Source organism: Zeugodacus cucurbitae, chromosome 6, assembly GCF_028554725.1.
Source record: "Zeugodacus cucurbitae isolate PBARC_wt_2022May chromosome 6, idZeuCucr1.2, whole genome shotgun sequence".
Lineage (NCBI taxonomy): Eukaryota > Metazoa > Arthropoda > Insecta > Diptera > Tephritidae > Zeugodacus > Zeugodacus cucurbitae.
The window spans coordinates 61,252,902-61,274,833 of NC_071671.1; the positions used below are offsets into that span (position 1 = coordinate 61,252,902).

A 21,932-nucleotide genomic window follows, 5' to 3' on the forward strand; every position below is an offset into this window, starting at 1 on the left:
ACACATAGCCATACAAACATACATACATATATAGATACATATGTAGATAATTGAATGAATTCAAGCGTTAGAAATTAGGTTAGCAGCTCATATTGCCATATACATACACAAATAAACACACAACAGCTGCTGAAAGAACAATAGCAATTGAGGTAATGTGGTATATATATATACGGGTATATATGTATATGTATATGTATATATGTGTATTCAACTAATATTTATGAGCGCACGCCTACCCAGCTGCTACCATTTTCGGCTTGCCCGACCATATGCAAGCGCGCGCACAAGCTGCCCGCTCTAATTCTGCGCTAGTCAAAGCTCACACCTCAAACGAACAGAAGACTTAAGCGCGAAACTTTTTTCAATTTTTTCATTTTTTTCATATTTCTCAATTCACACTCCCATTCATGCATACTTTTTTTTGTTCTTTTTCTGCTTTGCTTTGTTGCTGTAAATGTCACTTGCACTGCAACATTTAAAATTTATGACTTTTGTCATAAAGTTTTGCAAATTTATGAGACAATTGTCTCTCGTTGCTGCTGCTACTGCTACCGTTGTTACCCAGAGCTGTAATATTGCTGCTGATAACTTGTTGCTGCTGTTGTTGTTGTTGTTGCTATGTTGTAACTATTAAGTTGATTGAATATTTCACAGTTTGTTGTTGCTTTAGCGCATACAACCCGCCAACGAAATGAAAGTTGTTTTTGTCAATGCAACGTAGCAAATGCAAAGCATAAATACTATATGTGGCACACGGTTGCATTCAACTGTAGACGATTATACGTTGAAATTGTATTACAAAAATACACTGGTGGCCAATTTTTGCCAATTTCGTGAATAAAGTATTAAATTTAAATATCAATAAATATAAAAAAATCGGAAAAGCCTAAGAAACTCGTTTAGTTAATAAACACTTTATTCTAACTATTCTAACTAGAATTAATCAGGCAAGTATTATTATTTTTCTCCATATCATTTTAGCTTAACAATAGATCCCTTCCCACTTTTGTATAAAATAAAAAAAAATTAAATTTATAAGAAAAAGAGATATATGTAACGCCAGACGATTATATCGATTTATGGCTGTTTTTCGATTAAAAATAACTATCGATTATTTGCAACTATCGAATTTGTAGAAAGTGCAATTTGAGAACGTTTTGAGATCATGGAATGTAGATTGAAATCGAAATGAAAAGCTAATGAACAAAAAGTTATATACTCAACATATACAGGCAGATTCTGCAATCCGAGTGAAAGTGAAAATTACAAAAAAATGTGGAACTTGAAAAGTAAAATCGCAATTCAGTACACCAAATATACAAAATATCGCATTGAAAGTGAATTTGCTTGAATTTCATACGGAAGTGATTTAGAGAACCTGTCTGATAACTCAAATTACAGAAATATTTTTTTTAGCAAAATAAATATGCGGAGTTTAATCTATAGTACAGTATACTCCCGAAAAGTAAATTCTCAGAAAATAAATAATCGCGGAAAAGTTAATCACCTTTAAGATTACACATGCACCTCGAAAAAGTAAATTTTTTAATTTACTTTTCAGAGAGTGTGATAAAAAATTCGAAACGAAGCAAGCAGCGCTTTTTACGATTTTGCTAAAACACTTACTCTCTTGTTTATCGCGTCTTTTTTAGTAAATAAACTCTCCTACTTGATCCACTGGTTTAAAAATGAAAACGATGCAAATCAGGTGTCAGACTTTTTGAATTGTCGTACAAAAATGGTCAGAAAATATATTGCAAAAGAAAAACAAAAACAAAAGAATATTCAAGATTTTGTCTCTTAATAGTAAATACATATGTATGTATGTAAATGTAAATATTTTTTCATGTAAATCCATATGTTTTATTGAAGCAAATAAGTGAATGATCTTTTTAAGTTTAAAAATGCATTTAATATTATAAAAGCAGATAATTTGTGTATATATTTGGAAAAGTAAATTATTCGAAAAAGTAAATTACCCAAAATACCAATCGATTTACTTTTCGAGAGTATACTGTAATTTTTATACTCTCGCAACAAAGTTGCTAGAGAACAAAGTTGCTTGAGTGGAGTTCAAATCCGAATGTCTGTCTGTCCGTCCGTCCGTCTGTGCAAGCTATAACTTGAGTAAAAATTAAGATATCTTGATTAAACTTGGCACACTTATTTCTTGGCACCATAGGAAGGTTGCTTTCGAAAATGAGCAAAAAAAAATAAAATTTGGCATGAAGGCCCCCAAATAGGTTTTTTGTACATATCTCGGATAATAACCACGCCCACCTCCCATACAAAGGTTAGGTTGAAAATTACTAAAAGTTTCACATAAGAAATGGCAGATGGAAGCTGCACTCATATTTTTTTTACAAAATGGAAAATGGGCGTGGCGTCGCCCACTTATGGGTCAAAAGCCATATTTCAAGAATTACTCGACCGATTTCAGCGAAACTTGGTTTGTAATAGTTTTCTTACATCCCAATGATATGTTGTGAAAATAGGCCACATCGCTTCACAACCACGCCAACTTCCTATATACCAGTACTTTGAAGATGATCTGAATCGTTTACTTTACAATATATAAAGTAAGTACTAGTGAAGATATCGGTGCAGAACTTTGCACAAATACTACCTTCATAGTGTGACAGCCCCATTCTAAAAATCGCCGAAATCGGATAATAGGTTTTCAAGGCCCCACATATCGAACATGAGGACCTCGGTGCTTCTAACCTAATATTATGGTTTCCAACTTTCAATGGATTTTATACAATATATATGACGAATATGTGGGTCAAATTGTGTATTATATAATATCAATAAAGTTAAATAAATAAATTGCGAGAGTATAAAATGTTCGGTTACACCCGAACTTAGCCCTTCCTTACTTGTTAGTTTTTATATCAACACAGAATAGTATTAAGTGTATTAGTGGATTATCTGCGATTTTTTTCTATGAGTTTAGAAACCAAACTAATTTCCAAAAAAACATCGTAGCTTCGATAGTTAACTATTAATCGTTCTCTATCTCTCTAGCTACTCAAAATCACAAATATTACTTTCATATTATTTGAGAAATAGTAAATATAACATTTCTCAATACCGAAAAAATTATTTTGGCCACCACTGTATCGGCTCGATTGCACAAGTAAATATATCTATATAAATATATCTTCATATATAAATGTTAACTACAACCAATAACCTCAATAGATTAATAAACCAGATACTGGTTCATTTTTTTGATGAAAAATAAAACATGACTGACAAGTTTAATTAGTTGGTGACAGCTTGTCAAAATTTGAAAATATTTTATATTGAAAATAACTAAGCGGCAATGTGTGCTGGGTCGAAGTTTAAAAAGTCTATGCATATTCATAAACTAGTACGCATGTGGTAACTAGATACTGGATTGCCTACAATTTAGATTTTTGTTAAGTAATTTTCCTAAAATGCTTTTCATAATTACGTTCTAAAATAATAAATAAATTTGAATGAAATACATAGTCTACAATAGTAGATGAACCCAAATGATTACATTCACTATTTTGTTGTTTTTCTCACAACTGCAGCAATTAAATCAAAGAGTTTTTATATTATGTTGCTGAGATCACATTAATTAACCCGATAGGAAATCTCCATAGACCCCAATTTATTAGTGCTTATTATTAGCTTTCTCACTTTTAAGTGCATTCAATTAAGTTTTTCTACAACTCTTTTTGTTTTGTTTATTTATTATTATTGAATGAAAGTGAAAATAAAAGTGTATATCATCAATACAAACCAATACACACACATACCGGCACAAACAGCAAACAAATGCCGCATAGCATCAGCACTTTTCATTAGCACAATGAATATAATCAGCGACTGCTTGCTTACACACATACACATACACACAGTTATTATTTAGTATTTTCATTTGAACGCAGCATCATCACTTGCATTTTCATTATGAGCATCGTTTATATGTATTTCATCATCGTGGCAGGGCAAGTCATTCATTCAAACTCAAATTCAAAGCAAATTTAAATTCAAAAGCGCTGCGGCAGCGTCCGCTCGGCGCAAGTCAGGCAATCAAGCTTTTAATTTCCGCCCATCCCGCTATTCACGCGCCGATGGATGATGATTTTGATGGATATGAAATTGCAGTCGCTGCCACCGCTGTAGCGCCCGGTAATTGTGAGTTTTTTTTTTTTAATTCTCTTGCATTTCATTTTCTAATCATAAATAAATGAGCATTTTCCGCTAGCACGCCAACACACCAACAAATACAGCAACAATAACACAATTGTTGTTGTCTGATGAAAATGAAAATTGTAAAGATTCATTGATGTTGCGCCGTTATTGAAGCTGCAGCGAGTGTTGAGTGGCAATTAATTGCATTTGCTGCGCCTCGGAAATTGTGACTTGCTTGAGAGTGTTTGTGTGTGTGTGTGTGTGTGTGTGGGTGAAAAGCAGCAAAGGTCAGTTAATAATAATTTGCATAATACCCATAGATATGTATATAAATCTCCATATGACTATAAAAAAGTTTGTTTGTTTGACTTTTTAAACTTTTTGTCGCTTTCATTTGCTTTGTGCCAACAACAAAGCGACACCTCAAAATTGCATAACTACATTTTGTTGTTGTTGTTGGGTCAAAAAGTCAACAAGCAACGGTTTATTTACATGTTGGCGCGAAGAAAACTGCCATTAACTGTTGTTGTGAAGCGCCACCGAAAAAGGAAAATTATATAATTTCCATGAAATATGTACATGTGTCTTCTGCTTTATTGAGTTATCTGCAGCTCGTGCTGTGCAGCGTTGCATATAAAATATTTATGGTTGCATAAGTGATGGAAGATTTATCAATATAAAGGCATCTACAAAGTACACGGTTTTTATGATATTTTCATTTAACATTTCCTCGAGAATTTCATTTTTCGTACAGACGAAATTCATAAATTTGTTTTCAAAGGTTTGGATAAAATTTTTCAGTTTTTATTTTGGAGAAGACCTAACGTCTGCATGACCTATTGTTTTGCATAACTTACTGAGGAAAAACTAACTAACTAAAATGTTACTACAGTTGAACTTCTATAACTCGGAAGCTCTCCATAACTCGAACTCTTGAATTGGCAATAGAAGTAAAATTTCATACAAATTACGTTCCATAACTCGAAGTCTCTCTAACTCGACATTTTTTTGTGGATTATGGTGATTCGAGTTAGGGAAGTTTCACAGTATATACATACATTCGTAAATAAATCGTTAGGTTAGGTTCCATAGGTACTACCAAAGAAGGAGTACTCTGACTACTAAAGTCAGAGAAAAAGTCAGTCTTTAGAGAAGTCAGAAAACTCCTATAGTCAGATGAAATGTCGGAAAGAAGTGCCTTCAGCCAATGAAGAAACTGTTACGGCCGTTTTGTTTGTGTTCCTGCTAGTTAACCTGTCTCTTCGAAGGTGTGAAATCTAAAATATTTTAGCCTAGATCTCGAAGAGAACAGTCAAGTAGCAAGTGTTGAGGTTATTCTACTTCTAATTCTTCCAAGTAACTTGTACAACTGGCTCACCAATTGGCAATAACTACTAAAAATACAAAAAAGGGGATAAATGAACATTTCCAAGAGCGAAGAGCTCAATAGACCTAGAACTAAGAAAAAAATGTTACTCGATTGTAAACTACAACTCTTCAGCGAATAAAAAAGAAGAGTACACTAAAAAAAAGTTTTAAAAAGGAATTTCTTTTTGAACGTTATACTGTTCCTGCAATTTGATTGAGGATCTCTCTGATATTAGGTCTACAACTTTGCTTCCGCCGTTTTTCAATAGAGACCTAGGGTCAAGCACTGGTCGATTAAATCGCTTAAATCGTTTTATATCGATTTTGGACATTTAACCCAACAAATATTTGTAGAGATCTGTTTGCATCCCAAACTTATTCTCAACTGAAAATGTCACTTTTTTAGCCGAATTCTCGAAATTTGCACGGAATACGCATGCTGCCGAAAAGATGGCAGATGGCATCTAAATTTCTAATTCATTCCAGACTTTTCTAGAAGAAATGTTCAAAATACATATATCATCTTCTTCGAGTATACTGTGGATGCAGTCCTTTTTTTATATAATGACCTTATCTTAATTATAAGAAACTGGTACCAATATGGTCTATTGAATTTTTTTTTACAATTGTACCTAGTACACAATGATTAAATACTAACAACAATTCAATTTTAATAACTTAAAAATAATAATTAAAAGCTAAATGTTAGAAAAATTCATTTGCTGCTACAGTTCCCTTGCTAAGTCTGAAGGCCTCTTACGTTTCAGTCGGTTTTCTCGTTCAGCAGTACCGATGAGTCTGGATGCCTCTACATTTACATGCTGTATAAGCCTCATTTCGTGAGTCTTTGCAAGTTTGGTTATTTCGTTTACTAATGAATTCACACCAAGATCACGGTGAAGGTCAGCAGATCTGACATACCAAGGAGCATTAACCATACTTCTTAGTACCTTATTTTGGAAGCGCTGAATGCAGGCAATACTGTTTTGACTTGAGTTTTGACTTGTTTTGAAATGCAGGCAATACTGTTTTGACTTGAGCAACCCCATAGTCTATTGAAATAATGTTCCATAAGTTGGTATGTAAGGTTTATTACAAAGATCGAAAGTTCGAAAGTCCGCAAGATCTATTTGATCTATTATCTTAAATGCAAATTAGCCTTACAGATTAAACCATAAAAATAGAAACCAAATATACTAAACTACCAAAAGATGCTTTAATTTCATTCTCACCAACCCGCAGAGGCATTTGCTGCCCGAAGACAAAATGAAATTTCTCTCAGCTGTTTAGTAAGCTGCGTGCGTTTTCATTTTTATACGAAATATTTTTTTTTATCCAAAACAGCCTACCTATTTGTGTACATATTTATGAGAGTATGTATATCCATCTATCAGAGCTCGCGTTTCGCAACGCTGATCAAAAGCATTTAAGTGAGATTAATTGTAGCGGCTTAGCGTTTTACTACACGCAATTAAAAAGCACAAACATTGAACAGAAGTTGGCAGCTGCACAAAATAATCATAAGAAAGTGAAGTAGTGAAACAGAAATAAATAAAATAATAAAAAAAAAATATTTAAAAAAAAATTTTTTTTTAACAATTTAAACAACAACAAAAATTAAAAACCAAATCACAGAAAAATTAAAAACATTAAAAGTCATCAGCAAATCGCTTACTAACTAGCCAGCCAATTGTAGCAGCGGTTGGCACAAAGCGTGAATTGCAAAAAGAAAGTTGTCACACAAAAACCATAAATACGAAGCTACAGCAACAACAAAAACGACAATAAACTTGATTTGTTGTAATATAAATTTTCATTCGGAAAAAAATGAATGAAAAAGAGAAAGAAACAATTTAAACTAATAGCTAGTTAGGCAGCGGCGGCGTCGGCGCTGAGAAACTAGCCGAACGCTAGCTGTTAGCTGCAGCAAATAAATATTGAGTGTCTTGAAATGAGTGCAGTGAATGCATGATTAGCCGATTTGAGTGTAAGAGTTGAGTGATGTAGCGCCGATTGAGTGTTTGAGCAGTTTGGCTGGCGGCGGCGAGAGACAATGACTCGCAAATCAGCGAAATGGTCTGCCACAGCGTTTGATGACCAAAGTGAAATTACGTAAGAAGCGCTTGTTAGCGCGGCTCATTGCGTTCACCGCCTTCCAGCAGAGTCACACGATAAATAAATAAATACTCACACACAGACAATCAACTTCCACAGCAATAATTTAGCATTTCGCTCGAGGCAAAGCACGTACGCTAATGAAATACTTGCATACTACTCATATAATAAACATAATCAACTTGCAGGCTCACAATATACTCAAATGTATATGTGCGTTTACTTGTACACTAGACTAACAAGCATTGCTTTCGTTGATGATGACGATGATTGTGGTGATAATATATATGTATATTTAAGAGAGTATTTATTGACAGGTGAAATGACGACATGCGTTGTGTATACAAATTTGAACACACACACAGACAAATAAACAGTCACACATACTCACATACATATACATACATAATATATGCGCTTAGCAAAGCACTTATGCGGCAGTCATACCAAAGTTGAGCTTTTCAAGCTGTCAATGCTTCAATGTTTTTTTTTTCTTTGCTTTTTCTAATTTTTTTCTATCACTATTCCTCTTTTCGCTGTCTTTTCCGCCTTAGCATGTGTGAAATCTTCGCTAGCCTGCTTGTTTGCTTACTTCTTCGCTTACTGACTCGAGCGCTAATAAACGCCAAATTAAAGCGCGATAATGTCGCTTTGACAACGCGAAATGCACACGAAATAGTCATAACGATAAAAATAAACGCACCGCAAACACACACGCGCACACAGCTTTTGCGATTATAATACTTGGAAGTTGTTGAAAATAGTTTGCGAATATCTTTTAAATACAATAAACAAATAAATTGCGTTTTTTAGCGATTTTTGTTTAAAGTTTTTTGAAAATTTTTGCGCAGCGCATTTTATTTGTCGCGGAAGTGTTGTTTTGTTTAGCTGTTAATAGGCGCTTACTTACTTTTTTGTTGTTTTAGTGGTGTTTATGATTTTTTTTTTTTTAGCAAATTAAACTCTTAATTGCAAGTGGCTATTGGCTGCAATGTTTATACTTAGTTATCTTTAGTTTTGTTAAAAAATATATTTTATTTGCATTAAAAATAATTGCTTTTTCATGAGTTTCTTTATGAGTTGCCTTAATAACAATTAAAAAAAAAATTCAAATAAACATATTTGTTTACTTATTGAAGATGATGAATTGAAGTCCTATCTCAACCAGTCTTCTAAAGAATATGTTACTTTATTGGTATTATTATATATTCTTATAATCTGCAAGAGTATTTTATCTAAAGTGAGCTAAAGCCACACACTGGCTTCGAATATGAAAATTATTTTTGCGACGTTAAAAATCCAAGGTAAAGTCTTTTGTTTTGAGTTGAGAATTATGTAGAAATTATGCACTCATGCAAGACCTATTTGAGAGTCTGTATATACTTGTTCTGGGCATTATGATAAGGTGTAATTCTTTCTCTTTCTACCAAAACCGTCGATTGTATTGTCGATAAATTTAACCTCATTAATCAATACAAAATTTTATTAAAAGTTAAATGTTTATTTTTTCGAGTTTTCTGAAAATTTTTGAAGCAATATTTGCTTCCGGCGTTTTTTTGTAAATTTAAGTTTTTTTTTATAAAAACGGTTACAAATATCAATGAGCCTCAGCCGCAATTTTCTTGGAATTAAAAAAGAAAAGCAACATTTTCCACGAATGCACAGTGGTTCAGCTTGTATGAAGGCGCGGTCATAAATACTTCCCGTTGAGATATCGCTATGAAATTTTCACCAAAAATCTAGAAAAATATTTTAAATATATATTAAAAAAATTGGCCCCATCGGACTACTAGGTCCTATAGCTCCCATAGACCAGTAATTGCTATTATATGGCAATGATGTGCAAAAATATTTCTCATGGCCATGGTTGGAGCGTCAAAACTTTCAGTAAGGCTTTGGAAAAAAAAGTTAAGAAAGCGAGAAAAAAGCTGAACATGATTTATCGTTATTGTTTCCCTCATGCAACCCCCATATTCCACCTAAAATAATAATTTAAAAAAAAATATCATTTATTTTCTTAAGACTCTGCTAAATACTATATAAAATACAATTAAGGGGGGATAGCGGGGGAACACAATTAAAACTTTATGTAAACACATTGAAGACGCAGAAGAAAGATCCAAAAAAATATAGGTGATATAAAACACTAATTTCACAAAAAATACAAAAATTGGTTGGTCTTAATTAATTTCACAAGTTAAAGTAAATACCTTTAGCTTCAAAATCCATTAAAAATAATCTTGATTCGTTAACCTGAACCATTACCAGAACAAATGGAAGTCCTTTGTTTCTGCGAAATTAAAAAAAAAAATTCTGATGTGCTTAAAAAAAAATCCGGTTGTTCATGCATTTAACTCTTTTTTTAGAAAATACCGTTAGAGTTTTAGGAAAACCCGGTTTGCAAATAGAAAGTGTGGACAATTTAGAGGCCATCGGTATACATTTTGTCGAAAAATCGTGAGATGGATTTTTTGAGTTTTGGCCTATGGCGGAACCACTGTGTAATGTCGAGAATTCGGCTCAAAAAGTGACATTTTCAGTTGAGGATGCAAACAGATCTCTACAAATTTACAAGTTTTGTTAATGTTGACACAAATGTCCAAGATCGATATAAATATAAAAACGATTTAATCGACCAGTGCTTGACCCTAGAGACATCTATTGGAAAACGGCGGTTGTTTCTTTGCATACAAATTGCCAGATTTTTTTTTAAATTTTCAACAATATTCGGTATTTTCTTGAAAGACCTAACTAACTCATTTCGAACTCAGTCTCGAATTTTTTGTTGATTTAAGCAATCTATTGACCACCTTATGCTTAATTTTTTTATAATCAATAATCCTATACATATTACTTATGCATGTATGTCTTATGCTTCATATCGCATATATTCTCATACAGTGTTAAGTTTCAAACTATACTCCTCCTCATAATATGTATTCGCCCATAAACCTAATTCGCTACAGCTACGCATAATTCACTCACTTTTATTTAAGCCAAATCGTTTCAACTGCATAATTTGTGCTTCAACTGTTAGTTATAAGTGATTTTCCATAATTTGCTATGCATAGTTAACCCAATTTGTAAATTTAAATATTTATGACAGCTCATTATGACAGCAAAAACAAACTTTGCATCGAACAAACGAAAGAGAAAAATAAAAAAAAAGATGGGCCAACAAGAATCAGATATGAGTAACTGCAAGAGAATGTTTGAGCACAAACAAGTGTATTTTTGTTTGAACTTACTTACATGAAGAATGAAGTAGTGAAAGAATAAATTAGAAATATACGAAGCATATAAACAAGTTCTAAAGCTTCGAGACTTCACTAAGATATTTCGATTTTTTTTTTATTTTCAGTTGAAGTTTTATGGACAAATGCCTGAAATATCGAAATTTATTTATTTAAAAAAATATTATATATATATATATATATATATGCAACTAACTTGTTGCTAGTCAATATGTTCAAGCATTTTTTGGTAGTTTTTTTTTTATACATAACATTTGGCTGGAACGTGCCGTTTTGTTAATGGGGTCAAGACTATGGAAGCGCCCGCTGCAATACGAACACAATAATTGATAAACTGTCAGCAAAATATTGCGTATGATTGCACGCGTGCCAATAAGCACGCATAATTTAATGTAATGTTTAAGAAAAAATTTAAAAAATCATAAAACTGAGACATCGTTTGTTGACAATATCATTAAGGTATTTCTATTTGGAAAAAGCAAAATTTTTTATAGCCCCTTAGGTATGTATTTATATCTGCTCAAAACAATAAAATGTTCACTAACAACTTGATTATTATGCGGAATTACAACAAAATGTTTTATAAATTATATATGGAAATTTCCGTAATGAGGAACAAGGAATGCAAATGGTACATGGCGTATGAGTAACTAAAGTGCACTTAATTTCTACACTGTGTAAAATCAATGTACGATTCGAACCTAAAGCCCCAAAAAAATGTTTTCAAAACGATCTTTTTTTCGCTAAATAACAGAAAGAGTTCACTTACCTTATATAATTTCTCCTTCTGATACCACACATCCTCCTCCTCTTCCTGTGGACTAAAAGTCTGATCCAAATTCAGATCATCTCTAGAACGTGAAAGAATCTTGCGGCGTGACACCATGATGCTGCAAAGAGAAAGAGAAAAAGAAAAGAAAAATTAAAATAAAAAATAAAAATAAATATAAAGCAAAAACAACATCAAATGAAGAAGAGACCACTATTAATAACAATAACCTCGATTTCCGAGAAATCGAATTCAATGAATATAATCTAAGTTAAATTACAGCCGTGCCAAATTGCTTAAATTGCATTGTACAATAATAAAAACAACAATTTATGAATGGCAATGAAGCGTGAAATTGGCGCAACAAACAGCAGAGTGACACGGCAGAATTTTTTGGCCGATTTCTTGCAGCGTCATATTTAGAATGAGAATAAAATTTTTTGGATGGATTAATAAATTAAGCAACACACACAGAAGGCGGACAAGAACTTGAGAAGCAAAATGTAAAAATAAAAACAAAAACAAATAATAATTGGAAATTAAGAATTAAAAATATTGCATTTGCGGTTGCTTGCATTGCGCACTAATTGTTGTTGTTTTTTTTTTCTTCTGAAATTCTTTCTGCCGCCAGCAAAATAAAGGATCTCAAATTAATGAATCCCTGCTAACTTTTGTTTGTTCGCCATAATTCGTATGCATGCGCTTTTTTGTTGTTGTTTTTTCTTAATTTGTTCTTTGTGCTGCTGCACATTTGCTTGACCTGTGTCCAAAAAGTCATAATAATAATAAGCACATATTTATTTATTGAAGTGAGTGAAGTGTGTGAGGTGCTGAGTGTTTGTCCCCTTGAGCTGTTGTGCAGTGGTTGGCGGCATACACACATTCTCAAGCTCTCAAAGCGAAAGGTGAAAGACCTCTTTAGCCGTTGCTTGGAACACCAGGAAGTGCACCGCAATGCGACATTGTCCAGCTGCGTGTTTTTTTTTTTTTTTTTGTTTTTGTGGCTATCTTCAAAGCGAATGCCGCCAACATTCGATGATTGACTGTCGACATGCAGTGGCCGTGGGCATTTCAATGACAACGCGGTGGTTTTGTGGAAAAGTTCTGAGTGTTCTTTTCTGCTGTCTTGTGTGGATTGGAATGCATATTTCAAGTATATGTGGGTAAGAATTTTGGTAACAGTTGGTGCTGAGTCTTTGTTAATATTTAGTTATATGTTATAGTAGAGGATATACTTCAGTATCCAGCATTTTCTTTGAATATGTATGGTTCTTTATGAAAATTTAGATGTGGCAGTGTGTTTGATTGCAATTTATATTATAGTGTATAGTATGTATTTTTGACTTCAAAAGTCTTCTCATGAATTTATTGAAAGAACCTACCTTTTTGACATTATTATTTGATTTCAAAAAACTAATTTGTGATTATTATATACAACAGCTAAGTTCGTTAAATGGTTAACATATTGTCATGAACGAGGAAACCCCCAATTGAAATTTTTTAACTATTAACTCGACTATGTTTCCCTCACGACACAGTAGTTTTTTAGGTATTTTAGTGTCGTGGACACTTCTGTTCGACTGCACTTGTTTTGGTATGCATAAAAGATAATTTACAAAGTCATATGCAATTTCAACAATTTCTCGCCATTGAATTGAAGATTTGAGAACAAATTGCTTACTAATTTCCTTCTATTAAAGCTTACATTCATTGTTATGAAATATAATAAAGAAGATATTAGTGAGTTTCATTGAAAGTTGATCAACTAAATTACCTTACACTGTATGAAATGAGTTTACTAGTAAGTAAATATGTCTACTGTGTATTGGAGACTAGTTGTGACGTACATTATACAATTAAGAATGAGTTAAGAACCTTAACCTAACACAAATCGGTGTTCTTTTCATTAAATTCGTGAGTCAATAAAAACTAGCCACTGTCGTAACGATTTGCCAATTTTTGGTAAATTACGAATCGAACAAACAACTGATATAAATGCAATAGACTGGTAAAAATTAAGTAAGAATATAGTAGTAGTTATTGAATACAGAGTAAATATTAATATAACTAAATCCAGCTACATATATTATATCAAAGAGCTGCTTCAGAGCCTTATATCGTTTTTAGACAGGAGCTAATTGATCAATTAACTGACCACTGCTTTACCATACAAAATGAAAAATACATTTATTTTGAATTGAATTTTAATCGACTTGAAAATCAAATGAAACTCTTTGACAAAGACGTACGATATACGTTCTTTTTCTGGGATTGGCTGAATTTTCAATCAATCGTCGCTGCTAAAAAACATTAATCAGCTGATGAAACTTATCAACTTTTTATGAAAAGCAAAAATAAAATGGTTATCGAGTAACCGGCAGTATAAAAGGCAAAAAAGGGTTTCTCAATAATAATTTTAATTGTTCCATTAATTTGGCTGTCTAAACACGCTATTAAATTGTTCGATTATAATTTTTTGTTTTGAATTTTTAATAATTTGATTGTAACTACTTGTTCATAATTTGTCACTATTTAATTAGTTTATTTTGCAAGTAAATTCATTTTCTTTTCCCGGTAAATTTTCTATTCCAGTCTTCTATCAAATTGGATCCACTTTCGGAAAGCATTTTTATCAAGCAAAATATGACCAAAGAAAGCATTAATTTATTTTTCCAATCCTTCAAAATTCGTTTGAATTGAAAAAAAAATCCTATTTTTGATATAAAATAATCTTAATCAATTCGTAAGACCAATCTATTAAAGAAACATATGACAGAATTGAAGAAAAAATGCATTTGTATAAAACTAATCAGGAAAACTCAGAAAGCACTCTCTCTCTCTCAACTCTCATTTATAGAGTATGAAAACGAATTAACGAACGGTTTATATAATTTTCAAAGTTAGTTGACATAAAGATTTTGTAAAATATATACAGTGGAACTTGCATAACGCAAACTTCCCTAACTCGAAGTTCTTCATAACTTGAACTCTTGAATTGGCAACAGAAGTCAAATACATATTACCTTCAGTTAAATTCCTTTACCCGAAGTTTTTTTTATAGATTAATGTGATTCGAATTAAGGAGTTCATTTGAATTCTCAATTACCTTCTGTATCAAAAAATAAAAATAAATAAATATTTTCCGAAATATATGTCATTCTCATAACCAACTTTTAATATTAAAATAAAATATTAAATATATGCCAAAGCTATTGTCATAAAAATACTAAACTGACGCGCTCTCAATATTCTGAATACAACAAAAAAATGGTGATACAAATTCTTCTTCAATAAAATCCCGGCTTCCAGGTCATTCACTGAAGCACTTAACAATAAAAAGCGCAATTCCGAAAGATAAAAAATCACTTAAAAAATACCAAAATGAAACGTGAAACACCTGTGAATGTGGAGAAAGTTGGACGAATGACAAAAGCACAACAACAACAACAAATCAAAGTAAAATACGTCGTTAAACCTACAAGAGTAATTGCTAACAAGTGTTCAAGAGTATACATAGAAGTACTTATGAGTGTTGTTATAGAACAGTATGAGTGTAAAACTAAACCACCCACCTGCTAAAGGCAAGTGTTGTGCGCTTATGTAGAACACGCATAAAGAATGTTTGTAGAACACATAAAGGCAGACGGACGGACGCACGGATGGAGGGACAATATAAAGTTGTAAAGAAGCAGCAATAAATACGCATATTCTTTTTTTTATTACCGAGCACATGGCAGGTACTTTGCAATGAGCCACAGCACGCCCATTCCCTGTTGTCTGATGGTGATAACGCGCGAAGATGCAGACGTCGACGAAGGACGGAGGCACAACGTAGCGGCAGCAAGCAATAAATCACGAGATATAACAGCGAACTGCCGGCTTTTGACCGAGTGTTGTGACGAATTGTATACAAATTGCTCGCGGTATGTACGTACTGTTAAACAATTTGTAGGCGAATCAAAAGACTTAAGTGACGAACGCGCGCACGTAGAATTCTTCTATGTAGGTATGAATGCGCGACGAGTTGGAATGGTTTGAGAATTCTACAAAGAACTTGTTACACTATGTATGCTTGTATGTGAGAGTATACACAAAAAAATAACAGGAAAAGGTGGACAGAAAAATAACAAAAACAACAAAAAAAAATATATCTATGTAAACGAGCACTGGCACTTGTTACTTTTGCTGGCTCATAAGCCACACACACACAGCTGTTTAAAAAAGCACAAGGGAAAGCACAAAAACACCAAAAAACACACTGCAGTTGTTGTCACATTTATTTGTAAAATTATGCACTTGTAATATTTTCCACAAATGTAATGTAATACAAATTAAGAATTCTTAACGGCAACGCGCAAACGAGAATGAACGACGCCGACGTCAGCGACAAAATGCACTTTTTACGGTGAAAATTTTCGATTTTTCAATTTTTATTTTATTTTTCTCTTTACAAAGGTTTGTGTTTAATTTTTATTAAAATGAATTTCCGATACGTCTGTGCGATTAACCCGTCTCGTTTAGCGCGCTAGTGTACTTCACCAACTGCCAGCGAATGAGTTGTGTGTGGCTTTGCTGCCATAAAGACGGTGAAATAATTGAGCGACGTTTTGGCGACTGGCCCATACCCATAAGTACGCGCCTACCCAAAAAAGCAGAAGGCGGCCAAGTTAAGGCAGGCGCAGTGGCAGTGACAGTAGCTGGAAAGCGGGTCGCGGCGCGCTGCCCGAATGTGAGTGAATGAGTGAGTGAATGAATGAAGACCAACCTTCGATTAATTTGTTAAACGCAATGCCACGCAAAAAATATGCACACAGACACATACACCCAAACATATATAACTACAATAAGCAGACACAATATATTTGCCTACTGCATTGCCCACCCGCGCGTTTTTCACTGTAAGCAACGCCTGCGCGCTATGCAATGAGCGGAAGACAGGCGCAGCTGACGTGCGCCGAGCGCTTCGCAAGAATTATTTCCAAACGCATGTGTCTGTATATATAAGTTTACGGTGAAGCGTCAATCAGGTGAGTAACGGCGTTACTTGGCGTCACCACGTTAGACCCGCAACACCTGTGCTTCACATTCCTGAGCGGTGCTCAAATAAATTCAATAATTTTACTTCATATATATATATATATATATATATATATATATATATATTTGTAATGCCCACTTTGCGCTCCCCACCTTCACTCCTCGCTTTTACATATTTTTAACTTTGATTCTCCTTGTTGTTGTTGTTGTCATGTTATACTGTTTCTGCTATCGCTGAGTTTGTCGTTTGTGTCAGACAACAACAGCAAAGCAAATACATGCATTGCATAATAAACAGCCAACACAGATTACAAGTGAACGCACCTTTAAACCGAGTTTGTCACATGTGAGCTTTGGTTAAGCTATTTAAAAATATATAAATTTCATATTTGAAATTATTATTTAAATTTTATTTGAAATTATATAAATAAATGAAAAATACAATAGAGTCGAATAGAGTAAAGACTTTGAACATAATAGTGTATAAAGTAGAGTAGAGTCGAGTATAGTCAAATAGAGTAAAGTGGAGTAAAGTAAAGTCGGGTAGAATCCAATAAAGTTGAGTAGAGTCGATTAGAGACTTTGAATAGAATAGAGTAGAGTAGAGTAGAGTAGAATAGAATTGAGTAGAATAGTTTAAACTTTCTCAAATACAAGTTCATGAGTCAATTCAAGTATATTGCATATTTCAAACATAAAAATATATCACATTAACTATAAAGTAGAATCAAATAGAACCAAGATGAATCGAGTAGAGTTGAGTATAATAGGGAAATAAGAATATTAAAATATTAACCGTGCAAAATATCAACCACCAACACTCCTTTCAACATCATTGAATGCATTTAATTGAAGAATACTTATAAATCAATGAGTCTACCTTAAAATAAAGCCATCACAAATGCAGCTCGGCTCACACCAAAAGTACTTGAGAACCACTTTTGATATTATTTATTTATTTCTTAGCTTCCCGTAGTCCCAGCGCAATCCAAAGGCAATTCTGGCATAATTCTTACATAATTGACTGGCAAATTTGAGTACTCACTCAATATGCTATTGGAAAAAGTCAAGTGTGCACCGGCGGTATTTTTATTGTTTTCTTCTGCGCTTAATTCTATGGGCACTCTTAATATATATTATACTCTTATTCGCCACTCAAATATGATTCTGATTTTATTTATACGCCAGCGGCACTGGACTACTGTTTATTTACATATTGAGTTACTTCAGTAGATTTGCTTTTGTTTTGGGTTCTTTTTAATTGATTAATATTAAGAAATTGAAAATGACATTTTGAAATAATTGTAGATATTTAAGTCCAAAATGTATCTTTGGAATATAAAATTCTGAAATTCTAAAAAATATATTTTGAAAAATGCTATTAATTAAAAGTCCACCGTTGAGGATCTTTGTCACTTGCCATGAAATATGCTATGACTAACTGTATTCTTTATACAAACTGTATTCTTTATACAATATTGTTCTCCTTACGTTGGGTTTTCTTTACATTGACTAACCATAACAACAGTTACTCAGACTGCTGGGGAACATTTAATCAAAATTTGCTTAAGAATATTTACATTTCAATTAAGCGCTGGGAAGTACTTCAAGAAAACCAAATATGCAATATTTACAGAAAAAAACATAACAGAGATAAATATTAAATTCATAAGTCAGAGCAGAACCTCGAAAGAGTTCCTTGAATTCATTAAAACTTGCAGACCGCAGACCAGTGCTGAAATGCTTGATGGAAATGCATAAATAACTACAAGTATATATGCAGCTGTAGCTTCCTCGAGGCAGCGATGAGTGATTTGTATTATTCATATAACCCACTTTGAGGCATACAACAACAAGAATAAAATAAAAAAAAAACAATTAAATGTGTGACTTGAAGTGCCAAAAGCAATAAATTTACGCCAAAAAGCGCTTCAAAAATGAAGTTATCAAAAGTGTGCATTTATGCATTTCTGCTCTCTAAAAATATATATATTTACACATATACACATGAAAAGTTGCATATTCTTTGCACTACAGTCCGCTTTGGGCACAGACAAAGTGCACTTGAGTTTGGCATGCATTAAAGCAGTTGCCATTTTAATTATGCATTTGCGGCGGCAAATGATTTTTTTTTTTTCACTTAAAAATTTTATTATTTTTCTTCATCCTCACCCACCACAATGCAGTTTGTCATCTCAAAGAAGTGGCAATTTTTATGATTAAATGCATTCTGTTTCTTCAGTGGTCCGTCTACAGCAAGCACTTAGCTGCGTCCAACGGTTTGCATTAATCCATAAAAAATTCGCATCAAGTTTTATTTAAAATTTTCGAAAAACCCATAAAAAAAGTTGTTGTTGTTTTTTTTTTGAAAAATATCTCAAGTTGTTGTTGTTGCTTTTGAAAAATCTCAAGTTGTTGTTTTTGTTTTGAAAAATCTCAAGTTGTTTCTTTTGAAAGATAACACTCTTTATATACAGCACAAAAGCTCTGTACACTCATTCTTTGGAGATTTCGCACAAACCGTGAGCTGCGCATGCGCAACGACTTCGTCTTTGTTGATAATTAATGAAATGCCATTTGTGCGGTACAAATTTGTCAAATTTTATTGCAATACACTTTTAGTACCTATAGAAGGAAGTTGACACAGCAACAAGCAGTTGTAGTTAAGTCCTTTCTTCAGAAAGTTTCGGTCGTAAATTTTGCACTCCAAAGATAAATGGCTGAGAATTTATTTTTATGTCTCTGTTGGATTTATGTGTGTAAATATTTGAGATTTGGTGGAGTGAACAAAGCGTTTGAAGACGGAAGCGATTTGTTTTTTCGTTATTTATGGGTGAGCTTATGAGTGTGAGCTGTGCAGTGGATTATTATTAATTTGAGATTTAAATGATGCAGCAAGTGGTTTTTGTATGAGAATTGTTTTGAGATATTGGGTGAATGAATAGTTAATTTTTTATGTTTAATTCAAAATTTTATTATTAATTTTTTATTGATTTTTTAATAATTTTTTAATAAAATATAATTTTTATAATTTTTTTATAATTTATTTTATTCCTATTTTTTCACTTTTTGTTATTTTAATTGTTTTACCTAAAAATTTAAAATATAATATTATTTTTTAAATTCTGACATTTTTATACAGAAATTAACATGATATATAAATAGGTGCTTTCGGCCACAAATAGCCTGAAAAGAAGTATTAAAGACGTCTATAAAAATAAAAATATATCGAAGAATTTCCTGAATGCAAAAAAACCTATCTTATTTTGTTTATGATTGTTGTTAATATTATTGAATTTTTTACCTCCAGAAGCCATATAACTATCGTTACATACTCTCACTTTTCGCCTTACTTCTCTCCTATCCACCCATACTCGCCATATTTCAATACCAAATATACGCTCCTCATCCTAAAATCTTAAGAAAATTCTACAAAACCCACTATATTCTCCCCACGTACCCTTTCAAGTCACATACAACAACATGAATCAAAGCATTGCTGACATAATTAAATCAAAACATGCCTGAACATTGCCACTACTTCTAGTGTAAAGCAATGCCTACGAACAAAAGACTTAAGACACGAACTCGTCGGGCAAATCGTCAACAGCGAGTATATGTAACACTTGCATTTAAATGCAGAGTGCATATTAAAATAAATAACAAAAATACAAAAACAACAACAACAACAACAACATACATGCATATATCAGTTTATCTCTATAAATTTTTTAGTGCGAAGGCGACGCCGAACAGAAGGCTACAAACCGCTATCACAGCCAATCAGCAGCACAGCACAGCAACTAGTCAAGCAAAGCAGAGCAAACTAGAATGCAATGAAAACGCCTACACACCAGCTAAACGCTTACGAATGCATTTACATTGCAAAACTGTTATCCACCACAACAACACAAGTTGATCTACGCGACACAAGCAAAAAAATATAACGAGAACAAAAACAAAAGAGGCGCAATGAAACAGAATTTAATGCATACAATGTCAACAAATTTTCAAGGCACTCGAGCATACAAATGAGACTGAAATGTTAAAATGTTGCCAACAACGGTTGAGTGCGCTACAAAGGTACGTATTTAAATATATATAATTTCATATACATTTTTTTTAATTTTGTAGCATGTATGCATGCTTTATTCATGATCTAGAATAGCAGTGCTTGACAGCGGCATTTACATATCTGCATTTAGTGCTGGCGATCAACCGTTGCAGTCCCTTCAAGTTTTTATAAAAAATCTAAAAAAAAAATTTAAAAATCTGAAAATTGTTTTTAAATTGTGGAGTCTACTTGAATAAGTGCATAAGTGTCATGTGATTATAAAGTACTCAGAATTTTAAGCGAGTAGTGCTTAGGTAGCTCTCGGAATGAGGAAAGGAAGTTGAGTCTTCGTAAGCAAATTTTATCAATATTTATTAATAATATTTTTATTATTTTCTTTAGTTAAATTAAATGCTTAATTTTTGCATGCATTAAGTACTGAAACTTCGTGCTGCTGAAACGGAAAATTCGGAGAGCCTCGATTTTTATTTAACAATTGATTAAAAACACCTTCCTGAGCTGAGTTAAATCTCAAAAGTCTCCAACTCGACTGACTGACAAATAAGGTTAGGTTAAGTGGCTGTCAAACGACGCACCTAGGCCTTTGGGAGGTACATTGTGATACCACTGGGACTGAGATATCTCACACTATCGAGTCATCATTGAACCACCCTGTGGTCCTGATAAAGTGAAAAAGTTCACACAATTTGACATGAGCAACTTCGCCCACATCCTCGAGAAAACCGCGTCCAATAGTTGCGATTCTTTTTCTGTACAGAGCCTTGCATCCACAAAGGTGTGTAATTGTTTCTTCTTCTTTGCAGCTTCTGCGGTAATCATTGAAAGGTATCCCCAGTCTGCTGGCGTGTCTCCCAATCAGACAGTGTCCCGTTAACACCCCTACAAGGGTTCTTGTTTCATAGAAGAAATTTAAGAGGTTCAATAAGCGACAAGTACGGCTCTTATTCCAGTCTGGCCACGTTTGTCTGCTTACGGAGCAAGTCGTTACTTGTTTCCATTATGATTCAGCCGTATCTACTGCATGTTTATCGATTAAGTATTTGCTGGTTCCCAGAGGTATATAGCTTGCCACTTTATCGGCCTCCAACTGCAGTGTGGTGCCCAATCCGGCTAGTTCATCTGCCACACAGTTCCCAGGGAT

The 21,932-nt window shown here is 33.2% G+C and overlaps 2 protein-coding genes across 4 annotated transcripts in view; one reads left to right on the plus strand and one right to left on the minus strand.

The window, feature by feature from the left end:
- Positions 1-20,784, plus strand: part of LOC105218825 (TBC1 domain family member 31) — a 192,105-nt gene extending 171,321 nt beyond the window's left edge. Inside the window, exon 9 of the transcript XR_008471878.1 lies at positions 20,452-20,784. The gene's annotated coding sequence lies outside the window, so the exon portion shown is untranslated. The remainder of the gene's footprint in view (positions 1-20,451) is intronic.
- The window catches only part of LOC105219827 (uncharacterized), a 110,723-nt gene that overhangs the window by 52,667 nt on the left and 36,124 nt on the right, over positions 1-21,932 (minus strand). For 2 of the 3 annotated variants that reach the window (XM_054234144.1, XM_054234143.1), the window contains exon 3: positions 11,680-11,800. In XM_054234144.1, coding sequence (XP_054090119.1) covers positions 11,680-11,796 — 117 coding nt within the window. In that variant the 5' untranslated portion in view covers positions 11,797-11,800. Of the gene's footprint in view, positions 1-11,679; positions 11,801-15,402; positions 16,222-21,932 lie in introns of those variants that run through there. The other variant, XM_054234142.1, reaches the window with a different exon arrangement.